The sequence below is a fragment of the Dama dama genome, chromosome 18 (genome assembly GCF_033118175.1).
Source record: "Dama dama isolate Ldn47 chromosome 18, ASM3311817v1, whole genome shotgun sequence".
Lineage (NCBI taxonomy): Eukaryota > Metazoa > Chordata > Mammalia > Artiodactyla > Cervidae > Dama > Dama dama.
The window spans coordinates 44,343,420-44,358,074 of NC_083698.1; the positions used below are offsets into that span (position 1 = coordinate 44,343,420).

The 14,655-nt window shown below is 47.7% G+C and overlaps 1 protein-coding gene across 9 annotated transcripts in view; it reads right to left on the reverse strand.

The window, feature by feature from the left end:
• Nucleotides 1-569: 569 nt before the first annotated feature.
• ATXN7L1 (ataxin 7 like 1) overlaps nt 570-14,655 on the reverse strand; it is a 252,280-nt gene continuing 238,194 nt past the window's right edge. For 6 of the 9 annotated variants that reach the window (XM_061165221.1, XM_061165222.1, XM_061165219.1 and 3 more), the window contains 5 exons: nt 13,975-14,096; nt 12,208-12,513; nt 8,839-9,778; nt 5,673-5,747; nt 570-4,049 (listed from right to left, as the gene is read on the reverse strand). In XM_061165221.1, coding sequence (XP_061021204.1) covers nt 4,008-4,049; nt 5,673-5,747; nt 8,839-9,778; nt 12,208-12,513; nt 13,975-14,096 — 1,485 coding nt within the window. In that variant the 3' untranslated portion in view covers nt 570-4,007. The remainder of the gene's footprint in view (nt 4,050-5,672; nt 5,748-8,838; nt 9,779-12,207; nt 12,514-13,974; nt 14,097-14,655) is intronic. The other 3 variants (XM_061165220.1, XM_061165225.1, XM_061165224.1) reach the window with 3 other exon arrangements.

Sequence of the window (14,655 nt, forward strand, 5' to 3'; positions counted from 1 at the left end):
TTTCCCGGTTCTATCCACAGTGTTCTGTCCCTGTTCTGTCTTCTTTAGGCTCCAAGAATCTACCATACTTTTCCCACTGTGGCCCAGCTCTGCCTGGGATTATCTCCCTGACACTGTCTTCAGCTCACTTTCTCAGAGGGAACTCCCTGATTGCAAACCACCCCCTCAGTCCATTTTACATTGGTTTCTCCTGTTATTCTCTATCATAGAACTCAAATCTTTCTACCATTTGCCACAATCTGTAATTACGCATTCCATCGTGTATTTATGTACCATCTCCCCTACCTGGGTGCCTTCAGAAAGCATCTGGGACTGTATCTGTTTCTCATCACTGAGCAGAGTGCCTAGCTCAGAGGCAGCCACAGATGGGATGCTCCATAAATATCTGCTGAATGAACTCTCTCTTCTACACCTTAAATGTGGGTTCTAGCAGGAAGGCTCGTCTGCTGAGGACACATACACCCAGAAGAATAAAAAACAATACCCTAAATCTACATTTTATGAAAACCCAAAGACGTTGATTTACAAACATATAAATTATTTTATTTACAAAGCCATGTTACAAAAAAAAAAAAAAAAAAAGCAAAAAAAAAAAAAAAAAATACAATCGCTCACTGGAGAATGTCTCCAGGCCTGGTGCTGAACCACGGCAGTATCAATAGATACGTGTTTGTTCTTTCCTTTTTAAACTGTAAGCCATAGAATTTACTATTTACACCTACTTTAGACATTTATTCTGCTTACAATATCACAGGCATGGAATGAATTCTATCTGATAGTGCTAATACATAAAGGTGCAGGACAAAGAAGGAAAATACTTAGTGTTACAAAATATGGATCGTAGAAAAGAAACCCACTCCACAAGTGTGGCATTTGTTTAGAATGTTTGGACATGCTTTCTTCAAAATTTCTGGAAAAGGTTCTAAAATTGGTAGTAGGAAAGGACAAATGAGCAGGTGCAAATTCTCCTCTGTGCAACAACAGTTATTGAATATACCCCATGACTGACCAGCTACATAAAACCCACAGAGTTTTGTTAAAGTGCCATGGGCTGACAGCATAACAAAATAGAAGGTGTAAATAGAAAATTTCTTTTTTCCTTTTTTAAAACAAGAGTTCACTGAGAATCAGCAATAATAGAATATGCTGTATAAACTATTCTCTACAAAGGTTGATCAGCATTATTTACAATTGGTACATTGATACAAAAGAAGGCATACAAGTTATCCAGGTCGCTTTTTTTTTTTATGGCTGACAGGTCTATGCATTGCGTTACGCTTTAACAACCAGAGCTTTCGAGCCTCTACGGCTGGCGACAAGTCACAAGATCTTCAGGCAGATGGGGGTGTGTGCAGTCAAGGGGCTAGGAGAGAGGGCTGAGTGGGGTGTGCAGAACAGAAGTACCCAAAGGATATTCCCCCAAAAATGCTTTATAGGCTGGTCCAGTTGAACTCCATCCAAACAAACTGAAAGAAAACCTTTTATTTGCATTCCATTTTTCAAGCTGTGAGTTTTGAATACATCATTATAAAGTAAACCTGTAGCTGACTGTGAAGGAAGAAACACCGTGGGTTTTCCCTTTTTGCTCAGTTTCCAGAAATGTCCTCACCTTGGTCAGAGCCAGTCTTTCACCAAGTAAGCAGCATTCAGTGGGGAGCCTCTTTATTCCAGCTTGCAATTCAAGATGTAGAGAGCTAAAATGTTTAAAATCCATTGAATCGCTCCTTTAGTCCCTGTCGAGACATTATTTCTCAGAAGCAGCCACTTAATCTCTCAACCTTTGTTTTCCCTCTTTGAGTGTAAGAGTTTGTAAATCAGAGGGTTATTTTGTTGCTGAGATTTTTTGTTGTTGTTGTTTTCACTCCTGCAAGTATTACAACTCAAAATAAATTATTAAAAAAAAAAAACAGACTTCTAAAACTGAACAAGACGAAAATTGTGCAAAAATAACAAAGATATGTACATACTTTTCAGTCTGAAGAAATGTACAATAAAAACATAATTCAAAGAACATTTTAAAAATATAAACATTGCTTCAACTTTCCTAAGTTTCATATTGTTTCTGAAACTATTCTGGTCAGTTAGCTCTGTAATATAGTAAAACATAAATTATTACAAAATTAACACTATAAAAATTTACTTTAAGAATATCTTCTAAACTTTTTTCAAAGGGTCTAACCTTGTTTATAATTTCTTAAACATTTATAAGTCTTAAAATCTGCCTTAACCTTTTTTTTTTAAAAAAGAAAAAGTAACAATCTTCCCTTCAATTTGCAGTCTCTTTTTCCCAAGATGGAAATAAACCAGCATATAAGTGCACTTTTAACACTGTAGAAATAAAAATGAATTCATCTGAACTAATGTCCTAGTACCTAATATCAACTCCTGATTTTTAAAAAAATCATTTTATATTAAAAACTTTAGTAATCCTATTAAGAAACACTGTCAGTGCAATTCCATTGATGCAAATCACTCCGTTTGCCTCCCGTCTTTGCAAAATCCAATCATATGGTGAAATTTAACAGTAGTCTGATCTTTGGGTTTGGAGGGAATGGGAAAGAAAAGGAAAACTTTAGGTTAGGGATGAGGGTTTACGTCCAGCGGCAAAACTGGCATTCATATCTGACTTATGGATGAAGCAAAAACTCCTAGTATCTCTTCCATTATACTGTACACAAAGTTACATGATTCATAGCACAGAACACCTATTTTATATGGGGAACTCCTTCCTGATTACAATTCCCAATTAGAGCTTATGGTATTGTTTCTTTCAGAACTCCAGTGTGAACAGTTTTGTAGCTGCAGGCCTCCGGCTTCTCCCTTCTGTCTCTTCTCCACGAGTGGTGGCCTTACCATTCTTTCCTGGGTGGCTGTGCTGGAATGGGGGCCTCTGGCCAAGGGCACGGTGGTGGGTGGGCAATGCTAGTATTTATTATTAACAGGGGTTTGGCAGTTAACCCTCCACAGCAGCTTTCCCTCAAGCCCTTGCTTCTGGCCCGGCTTTTCTCCTCTTGTCAAGCCCCAGAGGGCAGCTTGAGAACGTCCACAGCCCTGGGTACCATTCCTCCTCCTGAGTGGCTTCCTGAGGTCTTGTGCCCCTTTCCCTGGAATTCTTCCCCCCGGTGACTTCCTCGGCCTTGTGCCCTTGTACACGGTGCTCTGGGAGGGACTGTGTAGCATGGAGGCCTAACAAGCTCAGATGATCACAATTACCCAATTCCCACCATCTTTTGAGGATGTCTTTTCCTACCCCCACACCATTCTTCCTGCAACCTTGTAGGTCCGTTCCTGCCCCGTCCCTAACCCAGTACGTCTGTGAGCTGCATAGCTGCATAGCGGTACTGAGTGAGCGCCATCATTAAACGCTGCTGTTCTCAATTCTGCATCTGGTTCCTGCCATTCTGCTGCCCTAGAAACCTGATGGGGACACGTGGCCCACCCTCCAGCTCTCTGTTCCCTAAACACAGGCAGCTCCCCAGCAAAGCCCCTCCCCCATCAACACATGGTCCAGAGGGGAGGTATGAGAGCCTGTTCCTCTGATGGCCAGGGGGGACCCAGAGAGTGGCAGGTAGGCGGGGACGGGAGGGAAAGATGGAAGAGCCCAAGGAAAGGAGCACTGAATGTGCTCAAGTTCAAGAGTTTCAGACAAGGCCAACCAGGAACAGACATTCTGCAATGTCTGCTCTTGTGGCTGGAACAAAATGATGCAGTAGCAGCATCAGAAGCTAGATGAGTGACTCCAAACTTGGAAGAAGGTATACACATGGCAAATCAAAGAACGGAAACAAAACACTGGTACTTGTTTTCTGTAAATCTCAAATTCACGTTCTTTTGCCTTTTTCTTTTTTCCTCAAAACTAAAAATTGGTCAATTAAAAAAAGAAGAAAGGCCAGAGCCACAGGTAGGGCATAGGAAACAGACTCCCCCACTGCCCACTCCCCTCCCTCCTCTGGCTGGGGTGGGGTCCCGTGGCCAGGCATTGGTTTGGAAGTGGCTTCAGAGTCTTGTTATGGAAGAGTCCTTATCCTGCCCGTTCTGTTTGTGTTCTTCTAGGAAAGAAAAGAAAAAAGAAAAAGCTTGTTTCAAAAACATACATTTGGGGTTACCTACAAGAGTTCAAAAAGATAGCCTCATTTCCTCATCTATAATAAAAAGGACACCATGCCACTTCTTGCATTCAGCAAAAGCCAGTTGTGAAGAGCAAATGAGGTGACTGAAGTAAAGGACTCGGTAAATGGAAGGTAGCCACAAAGGTCCCAGCTGTGGAGGAAAGCACATGGACAAATCCCGTAGATTCACAGGGCTCCCTCCAGGAGGGAGGACTGGGACAGCTGATCTATCTCCCTTTTTGTTTTGTTTTTCTGTCCATCTTTTCCTAACTAACCCACAGACAGCATGGAGAATTACCCAAGGAAGAAGTATAGTGCTGGGTTAAGCATAAAGGCTTTGAATATACAGGTTTGGTTCAAGTTCCTTCACCTTCATTTGCAAAATGACATTTTGTCCCCAACATGACCAGTTTGTTAAAAGATTGAAACGTATGTAATATATGTGAGGGGCAGAGCACACCACCTACAGAGGAAGAGCTCAACAAAAGAGAGGTGTTGGTGTTATTGTTACAGTTAGGCTGTCTGTTAAACCCCATTGTGGGTTCCCAGCTAGTGTGCCTAGAGCTGTTGATTGCACAGGTGCCTGTGAAGGGTCAAAGTGGAGTCTCCAGGCACACCCTGCAACCTGTTCAGAGGCCTGCTGTCAACAGGCAGATTCCTGGAGCCCCGCCTTCACCCTAGCACAGAGGGTGGGCTGCAGGTGCTCAGTGCAAACCCCACCACAAGTGACTCAAAATGCTGGAGATGCACTCCCTGATCTGAGGATACAAAACTGTTCCCTATTAACCTTCACCCATACTCCACCCAAGGTTTGTAGGAAAACGCCAAAGGCCAAAGTGCAGAAGAACACTGTAACTCTGTATCTATGACACATATGGCACTCCTGAGACAATGTTAACAGCCATGCACATATTTTTTCCCATCATGTACCCTCCCTGGCCTCCCCAGGACGTGCACACACTCCACTGGAGAAAATCACGTCTACACTGTTTACACACCTCAAGTTTATTAAAAAACTCTTAAATCTACCCTGAACAGTTCCACCATGAAACCACATCCTGAATGATAACTACAGCTCACCAGAAGCCTCAAGAAAGTGCTGACTGATGTCTGCCAAGAGTAAGGCCCGTTAGTCAACAGCATCTTATTTAACTTTCACAGCGACCTCAGAAGGTAGGTGTCCATTTTGCCATTTAACGTATGAAAAACCTGTGACTCAGAGAAGTAATCCACCCAACATCATGCAACTGCTAACAGTAAAAGCTAGCATTTGTGTGTGTTAGGGCTCAGGCATTTTGTAGAGGCTTTATGTCAATAAATTAATTTAATCCTCACAAAAGCCGCATGAGATAGGGGTTATAATGAGCCCATCTTACAGACGAGGAAACTCAAGCACAGAGAAATGAAGGAACTTGCCCAAGGGCACACAACCAATTACCAGCAGGCCTAGTTTTAGACGCCGGGCAGCCATTTTCTTAACCGGAGATGAGATGTGAACCCCAAAGCCCACATTCTTTCCACCCTGCTGAAGACCCTATGGACTTCTGCCCCCCAGTAACTTACCGGTCGGCTGTGTCCTGGGCTGGATATGCTTGAAGGACTGGATTGTGACAAAGCTAGGCTGCTATTTTTCCCAACCTGAAAGACACCAGTGAAGCCTTCCTCAGACACGGGCGTCAGCTTGGGACAGACTCCCGGATACCACGAGTCGCGAGGGGAGAGGAGGAGGCTTCACGGTACCTCGCAGGCTCTCCTCCTGTGGTGTGGAACTCGTGTTTCCACCTTAAACGTCAGAAAAAACGGGTATGTTTCAGGGGGCCTCCACCACGCCCCTCTCATCCCAGAGGGAAAATTGAGGGGAACTCTCAAGCCACTTCCCAGACACACAGACTGCAAGTTTTCTGGAGGAGGCCCAGTTTTCCCACCTGTGACTGCAGTTCCTGACCCATTTCGTTTCAGGCCCAGACTCCCTTGGACTGGCTGAGAATGAATGCTTGCGTTTTTTCTAAGTTTTCCCAGCACACTCCACGTCGTTGTTAAGAAATATGGCAAGAGGCATCAGCTTTGCCTTCCAGTGGGAGCTTAAGCCCAGGCCTTCCTAACTTGCCCCCGGGGTGTGTGGGCTTGGCCTTCATGCTCACGGTGGGCGGTGTCCTCAGGGGAGGAGTTCCGCGCCCCTCGCCTTTTCATAGACACCGGCCTTACCTTCTGGAGAAGGCAACGCCACCCCACTCCAGTACTCTTGCCTGGAAAATCCCATGAATGGAGGAGCCTAGTAGGCTGCAGTCCATGGGGTCACTAAGAGTCAGAAAGGACTGAGCGACTTCACTTTCACTTTTCACTTTCATGCATTGGAGAAGGAAATGGCAACCCACTCCAGTGTTCTCGCCTGGAGAATCCTAGGGACAGGGGAGCCTGGTGGGCTGCCGTCTATGGGGTCGCAGAGTCGGACACGACTGAAGCGACTTAGTAGCAGCAGCAGCAGCAGCAGGCTTACCTTCACAGTCTTGTTTTTTGTTCAATTTAGTATCTCCGCAGCAAATTCTGGGGCCTTACAACTACCAGATACAATTACATAGATCCCCTATTGGTCCCCAAATCATATTTTACCTTGAATTTCTCACCCTCATGCCACATCTTGCCCAATCTCCTAAGAGATTCCAAAGGCCTAAGATTTCCCCAAGGGCTTAGATTTCCCCAAAGGCCTAAGATTTCCCCAAGGGCTTCCCGAAGGGCTTTCCCTAACACCGGGAAATCACCGATGGTGACCCTGGACAAAGCCTTTTCTTAATGGCCTGGTGACAAGCACCCAGATATCAGCTGCAATAGAAAACCAACACTGACTGGTTCCAAGGCAGCCGTTATATTCATCCACTCTTTTGATTTCCCTCCTGATGAGCACTCTATCTGATGGAGGCTTGTCTGCTCCTTTCACCACTGGTTTTGACTAATTCAGCATGCTTACAAAACATTTCATATAGTCTTGCACATCAAAGAATCAACAGTGCCACATTTACCTGAGATAGAGGCACTCCACCCATACAGAAGTACTCCATCAATAGAGACAGAGATGAAAAGTCCAGACTCCAGAGGCAAACTGCCTGGGTGTAAATCCCAGCCCTAATTTACTTGCTGTGTGACTTTGGGCACATTATTTAACCTTCCTGTGCCTTGGTTTACTCATCTGTAAAATGGGGGTAATAACAGGTGAAGATTAAAGAATATATGAAGGGCTTGGACCAGAGTCCAGGCCATAAGTAACAGTTAGCTGCTAGAACTTCATTGAAAACAGGTGGCACTATAGCCTTGCTGCTCAGTCTGTGGCCAGCACACCAGTGCAGTGGCAATGCCTGGTGTCTGTTAGAAATGCAGACTCTCAGGATTCACCCCAAACCTGCTGACTCAGAATGTGCACTTTATTGAGAATCCCCTGGTGATTCATGTGCACATTCAAGTTTAAGAAGCCCTGGATCTGCCCTCCATCCTGAGACCTGGAGGTGGCAAGAACGAGCAGTTATTAGATTCAGGGTGGGGGTGCCCGGTGGGTGCTGGTCCCTCTCCCCAGCACCCCTGCAACTGCAGATGTGTGCAACTGTTTGGGCCCTGATGAGAGGACCTATGTACCCCTTGCAGACTTGGCCTTGGGTTGCAGCTTGTCTAGCCCTTGAGATCCAAAATTGCTTTTCTCGCATGTTTGCTTGTGTTTTGTGAATCCCCCTCAAGAGTTTCTCTGCATGAGGTTTTAACAAGTCTCACACAAAGATGATGAAAACCATGAAAACATCTTTTAAACAACTGCCTCTCATGCCTCCAAAGCCCTCACTCCCAGAAAGGGCTGGGGCCCACTGAATTCTGTCAGCCTGGGGCTGCTGCTACAATCCATGCACACTGTCCTGTGAGGTCCCTCCCACTGGACTCAGCTCGCAGAGAGCCCAGGCAGCCCCTCCCTACCTCCTGCTCCTTCCTCTACACGCAAATGACACCAGAGTTGGACGGGAGGGTTTTCTAAACAGCAATCCTGGCCGGAGAAGAAGGGGGAGACTTGAAGATGAGAACAGGGCTCCAGAGAAAAAACATGTGTTCTTCATGGACCACATCCCATCCCCCCAACTTCCCTCACGACACCCTCATCTGTGTATAGTGGCCTTGAACACTTCTGTGCCAGGTGGTGTGAGCTGCAGTGTTACTTCAGGAAATAAAGAGTTATCTTAGGAGTAGGGAGCCTGGTCAAGTGAGAAGCATAGCAGCCCCCTAAGGTGGGACCCAGGTCATCACGTAACCTGCTAGGCCCCGGGTTCTTCCTAAGGGGATGCCACTAGATCAAACTGCTTGGCAACAGAACTCTTCAGTGAAATCACCCAGACTGACAATAGAGTGAGGTGGGGAGCTCAGAATCTCTCTGTGCCTTAGTCTGCTCATCTGTAAAGTGGTGATTACAACAGCATCAACTGCGCTGGGCTGTTGTGAGGATTAAATGAGGTGATACTCATATAGGACTCAGAATAGCACCTAGCACGTAGTGGGTACTGTAGAAAGTGTTTGTTACATAAACTTCTCTCAGAACAAGGGGTGGAATCACCTAGAGGGAGATCAAGGAGGGGACTCATGCTTGTGTTACCTATCTGGGCCACCTGTTTGGACCACTTGGCTAAGTCGGGGGGCACTGCCGCTTCCCCCACCCCCATCCCTGGGCAGTGCCAGGAGGCTCCTGGAAGGACGGGTCCCTTACCTGCCGAGAGGAGGTGCTGTTAACAGGATCGGGCACCGGAGCAAGAAGGCTGGGCGGGTTCTTTCTGTGAACACTATTCATTCCAGGCATTTTAGTGATTTTACAGGCTTTGCTACTAGAACTTGAGTTCTTACGCTTTTTTCCTTCTGATTTGTCAAAAGAGAGGGGCAGAGAAGACACAGCATTGTGTGAGGCCAGAGAGAGGTCCCCTGCAAGGGAGGGCACAGAGAGGGGACAGGAGTCACTGCTGCCGCCCCCAGAGCCCACGTGTCTCACTAGGTCCGTGGGGCCGCCAGGCAGCGAGGTCCGTCCTGAGGGCTCCAGTTTGGCACTGAGTGGGCTCACCCCATTGTTTGAGTTGTGCACAGACAGACTGTTATAGGGAGGGGCCGCCTGATAGGAGTTCAAAGCGGAACTGGCATTCAAAACACAGTTCTTTTTGTGGGGCCCTGACAATGGGGAGGCGAGGGATGTCTGCAGGGGTAATGAGGAGGAAGAGGAGGAAGTCGAAGACTGCGGCTTCCTCTTTTTGTTACTTGGAGACTCGTCGCTACGGGCGGACAGGTCTTTGACTTTTGAGGATTTGCTGGTTTTGGTTTTGGATGGCTTGTGGGATGGGGAAGCGATGACGGCTGGTATCGGGGACACGGCGGGTGGGGCCTTGAAGGTTGAGTCCATGATGCTGAGGGTTGCGGCCACATGAGGGAAAGCTGTGGTGTGTGACATGAGGGCGCTCGGGTCCGGCGATGTCACAAAAGCTGCATTTGAGAGCATGGCTGATGTCATTATGTAAGAAGAGGTGAGTCTCGAGCTGATGGGAGCTGAAGGAAGATACACAGCACTGGGGTTGCTGAAAGGCTGTAAAACGGATGCTGGAACAGGGGTGGTGAGGTGGGCTGCTGGCGAGGGCATGGGGCTATCTGCCGCAGGAGGGATCTTCCTAAACGTGAGAGAAGAGTGAAAGAGAAACAGTGAGAAATAGGCTTTGCATTGCTCCAGAAGCTCGATTAAGTGTGAGCATCAGGGCTACAGAGAAAACCCTGGTGGAAACCAGACTATGGAAAATGAAGCCTTGAAGGATGGCGAAATCTGATTTATGGCCCTTCCCTATGGTTTCCCCCCATTGCAACATCCGGCAAACTAGTTTTAATCACTTTCAGGTTTTCAGATCCTTTTCTCCATGCTTGGCTATTGGGTAATGGCTGATTTGGGTTCCCGAATAAAAGGAGAATGTTAATTAGAATAGAAATTGCCCCAACAGTATCCCCCTGCTTTCTTGCCCCTGGCAGTGATGAAGGTGATTTTTAAAGAGAGGTGGTCATTTCACACTTAGGTCCTGGCTTGAAGAAGGGTGAGGATGGGGCTGTGCCAACTGCACATGGGGGCCAGAACATCCCCCATGCCCCTGCAGCCTCTGTGCCCCCTGCCTCCACACCCTGCTCTTGACTGGAGTCACCCCTCTCCTCACAGGCCAGTCTGCCCCTGCGTGCGCTGTCTACAGTCTCTGGTTACCCTGTAGAGAGGTGCTGTGACATTTGTTCCTCTTCACCTTGCTCCGCCTCCCCACTCACTCAGGAGCTATCACTGGGGTATGGCTGTTCTTCAGCAGGTCTTCCTGTCCTCGGGTAAAGAAGTGGGGAAGGTAGAAGAATCCTCATAGATCCAGAGAAGGGGATTGGGAATTTCTAGTTTGTTCTGAAGGTAGATGCAGGAGAACACATGAATGGGGGGGGGGGGGGGTGTCCTTCTTGAAAGCTGGAGTGGGGGTACCTGGGAAAAAACTCTCTGCCTCCTACACTCTGTGGAGCCCAGGCCAGCAGCAGGTAGAGGGTCACCCTGGAAGTCTCCCCGCAAACTCCATCTTTTGACTCATGATGGAAACAGCTTCTGCTTCCAAGCCATGGCCTTGGTTCATGTTGCTACTACTCTGGAGACCAGGAGGAGCATGGGGGCTCGGGGTCACCATGTCCCTGACTTTTCAGGAAAGGATACAGACCTCAGGAGAGAGGATACTGATCTCAGGAGCCAGGGGCATATTTTCAAACAGGTTCTTTCCTGTTTCTCACCTTGCTCACTCCTCCCTGTTTCTACTGGAAGTCATTTTCCATGTAGCTGGGGATCCCCAGAAGTTAGGAACTAGCTCTGCCTCTTGGAAAGCAGCACTTAAGGTGGGCAGGTGTGAGACGGTGCCTCCCTTCAGCAGGGAACTCTGGAAAGAGGCCCCGCTGAGGAGGACATGCCTCTCCTAGCCCTGCTCTCTCCCGAGGATTCCGTTTTCTGCCTGCAATTTGGTGAGGCCCACGGCTTCTATCTCTAGGGTGGGATCCAGGGGGATCCTCGAATACACAAGTGCAGTGTCCTTGAAATCATCAGACTGAGATCAAATACAGGAGAAAAATGTTGCCAAACTCAGCGTGGCCATAATGGTGTTTGAAAAATCTATTTTCTCTCAAGCCTCTGCTATCAACACTAAACAAGGGCTCCATTAATAGTACTTGTTGCAATGAATGAATGACTGAATGAATGGATGGATGGGTGGGTGGTGGATGGGTGAGCGGATGAATTCTCAGCAGCAATACAACAAAGCATGCCAGCCAAGGACTCCCATAAATCAGATGAGAAAGGCCTAAACACACCCTTAGAACTGTCTGGCACTGCACCACCCCTCTCTAACAGCACCAGGGCCCATTTCTCAGAGGGTGCAATGTCCGCACACCACATTGTCTCTGCTGGCTGCTGCCTCCTGTGGTTCTCCAGGCATCCCACTCAATCTTTCCTTCACTCAAGTTTTGTACCAGCTAAAATATGGGTAGGAGTCCATATGGGCAGAGTTCTGGCAGTTACTTGTAATAAAAAGTTATTTACAAATACCAGATGGCTCATTTAGAGAGGGCCCCAATCGATGACCATAAGTGGGATCCATCTGAGCGTCCTGATCCGGCATTTCCCCATTACAGAGTCTACACTCAGGTTTCAGCCTGTGCTGACCAGAGCTGAAGTCCTCAGCCTGCCCTGGCTGACACTCAGCAGTGGGATGGGCGCTATTTTTCTGCATACCTTCTACCTCTTCCCTTCCTCCCCCCACTCATCTTAAGTGGACAGCAGAGGCAGGAGGGGCGAAGGGGCAGGGGGCGAAACAGGGCGAGGGGCATGTGGCAGCTCACTGTCCCCGGGAACCCCTTCCCCCATGCTAGACAGTTCATGTACTTTTCAGGTGCCAAATGGCAGTGGATTTCAGCTTGGTGGGCTGTGTCCCAGTTGCAGCTTTGCACGCTGGCCTAGGGAAGTCCCATACAAAAGCCCCCAGATGCGAATAAATTACAGTGCCCATCCTCCCCTGCCGGCTGGCACGGAGATCCAGATGCTGACCTGGCTGAAAGAGAATACTGTGTTGGCGTCTCCTGATGCAGAGTTAAATGCTTGTTAAAGAAAAAAGAGTCTTGGCCGTTCCTTTTCTTCCTAATGTCTTCCACGCCCCCATCGGCTGCCATCCCTCCAGGTTCGGGCCCGTCGGGGCCTGGGGTTTGGGCAGCGAGGTTGAGAGGGCAGCGGGGTGCTACGCTCTCCAGAGTTGACACCCAGGCAGCCCCAATGTTGCTCAGTGACAGCAGATTTGTTAGGCAAGTCCTGAAAAGGGGGGAGGGACCTGATGCCCTGTGGCTCGGGTTTCTGTGCCTGAGGAGGAAAGGAATATGGACTTGAGCTGACAGGACACCAGGCAGCGAAATACAGATCAACACATTCCTTCCACGTGTCCGGGACTAACACTTCCACAACACAGGAGAGCAAAGCTGCGGGTCACCAGGGCCAGCTGCCATGCTGGGGGACCCGCGCACAGGCTTCAGTCGCCTGACACCAGGGGTACGGGAACCCCGCATGCAGCCCATTGGGTGCCGCTCAGAAAGGACACAGGTAGAAAACGGGTGCCCTTGAGACATACTGGGCAGTCACTGAAGTGAGAAGAAACCATAAGCTTCTCTTGTGGCCCTTTCCTATGTCACAAGAAGTGTCAGCGTGTCATCCTAAGTCTGCGTGGAGAGCTTACGGCACACGCGGTGGGGCTTACTTCTAGAAGTTCTGGAAGCTCTCAGGGCGTCGTGGTGAACAGGGCCTGAGGGGCCATCACTGTCTGGGAGAGAGGAGGCGACCTGGGAGTGGGCAGGTTTCAAATGCTCTTCCCATCCTACCCTAGGACCTAGTACTGTTTCTCGGGAATGCCTTCCCAGCCTTTCCTGGGCTTCGCTGGGCAGGCTGGGCGGTTCGATGTTGGCTTTCCTGGACCATCTGGGCCTAGAGCTGAGGGATCCATGATTCTACAGATTATGAGATCTTAAAAGGTCACCTTTGCAGGGGTTGGGGGCGGCTGGAGATCGCCAGGGGGTCAGCCTGGCATTACCAAGTGTCCAGAATGGCAGTTCCTTAGATGCTATGCTTTGAGAGGACCTAGCGTGTCACTCTGTACAACAGCATTGCATTTCCCTAAGTCAAGAAGGCTTTTTCCCTTTTTATGAATCTATTAAAATGTAAATACATCGAGAGGTGTTGGAAAATAAAAGGACCATAGAGAAATGGGACGTAAGTTCGGTTTAGGGTAGAGAGAAGTATGTAGAGAGGTGAGGAGAGAGTCCTAGGGATGTGGGAAGGGCCAAAGACAAGCTTAACCAACTTGGCAACATGGTCCTGGATCTGCCCTGTTTGGCCACGCTGCATAGTTTTTCATAGGACATTAAACAATTGCAAATTGGTCAATAACCATTATGAAAGTTTTAGTATCAATTTCTAGCATTAACATTACAAACAGAAGCATATTTTTATATCCTTAGATAGTCTTAGTCATGGCAAAAAGGCCCTTTAACACTTAAATAAACAAGGTCTTATACCTTTCCATTTAGTTAGAAGGTCACCAACATAAAAGTTATCTCCAAAGAAGATAAAACATACCACACATCGTAGTTGTCTCTGAAAAACTACAGGCAAGCCACCAAGGGGGGCTGACGTTCAAGAATTAATCATGAATTCTGATTTCAGAATCATTTCATTCAACAAAAAGCCAACGAGGGACATTCATTTAGAAAACTGGGGTTCAGAGGGTTGTGGGGCAGCTCATCTCATATTGCACAAAAACTGCTCACTTACTTCCACATCTGTGAATTCAAGTGTTTTTCTACCATGGAGTTTAGTGCGAATCGAAAACGATCCCATCTTCTATCAAACACATAGTACCCTCGTCCCATGAGGCGACTCCCAAATGAGCAAAACTGTGAGGGGGAAAAAAAAAAAAACCACATTTTTAACTTTGATTACAGGTTAATAAGCTAATACAAGCCACACAGAGACAAATAACATTTACATAAAAACACACAGGGGTATAGTTTTCCTCAAAATAAAGAAGCAAATAGTACCGAAGCCAAAAATATTTCTGTGTGAGCTCCCAGATTTTCTGCAGAACCTCACAGGGTGAGTCAACAATAGTGACATTCAATCGTCTGTGGCACTGAGGGTTACCGCCTCTATCCTAGGGACTGAGCCAGCACTTTCAGTTGAAAAAATAAACAAACCAACAGCAACGGTAGCCAGGACGGTTTTTCAGCACCACGGGCCGGTCACATCCGCCATCTTCTCAAGGAAGCCAGGCTTCCCTGCTTCCCATCACAGTAATGGCAACAGCTGGTTCTAAGGTTCTCCTGTCGAGAGATCATACCTTTCCTATCCATACTTCCCTTCCAGCTGGGGCTGAACCCCTTCCTCTCCTGGTGTCAGCCTCATCTCCCCTCCCATCAGCACGGCCAGGCTGCCTGGGACACAGCCACCGCTGCT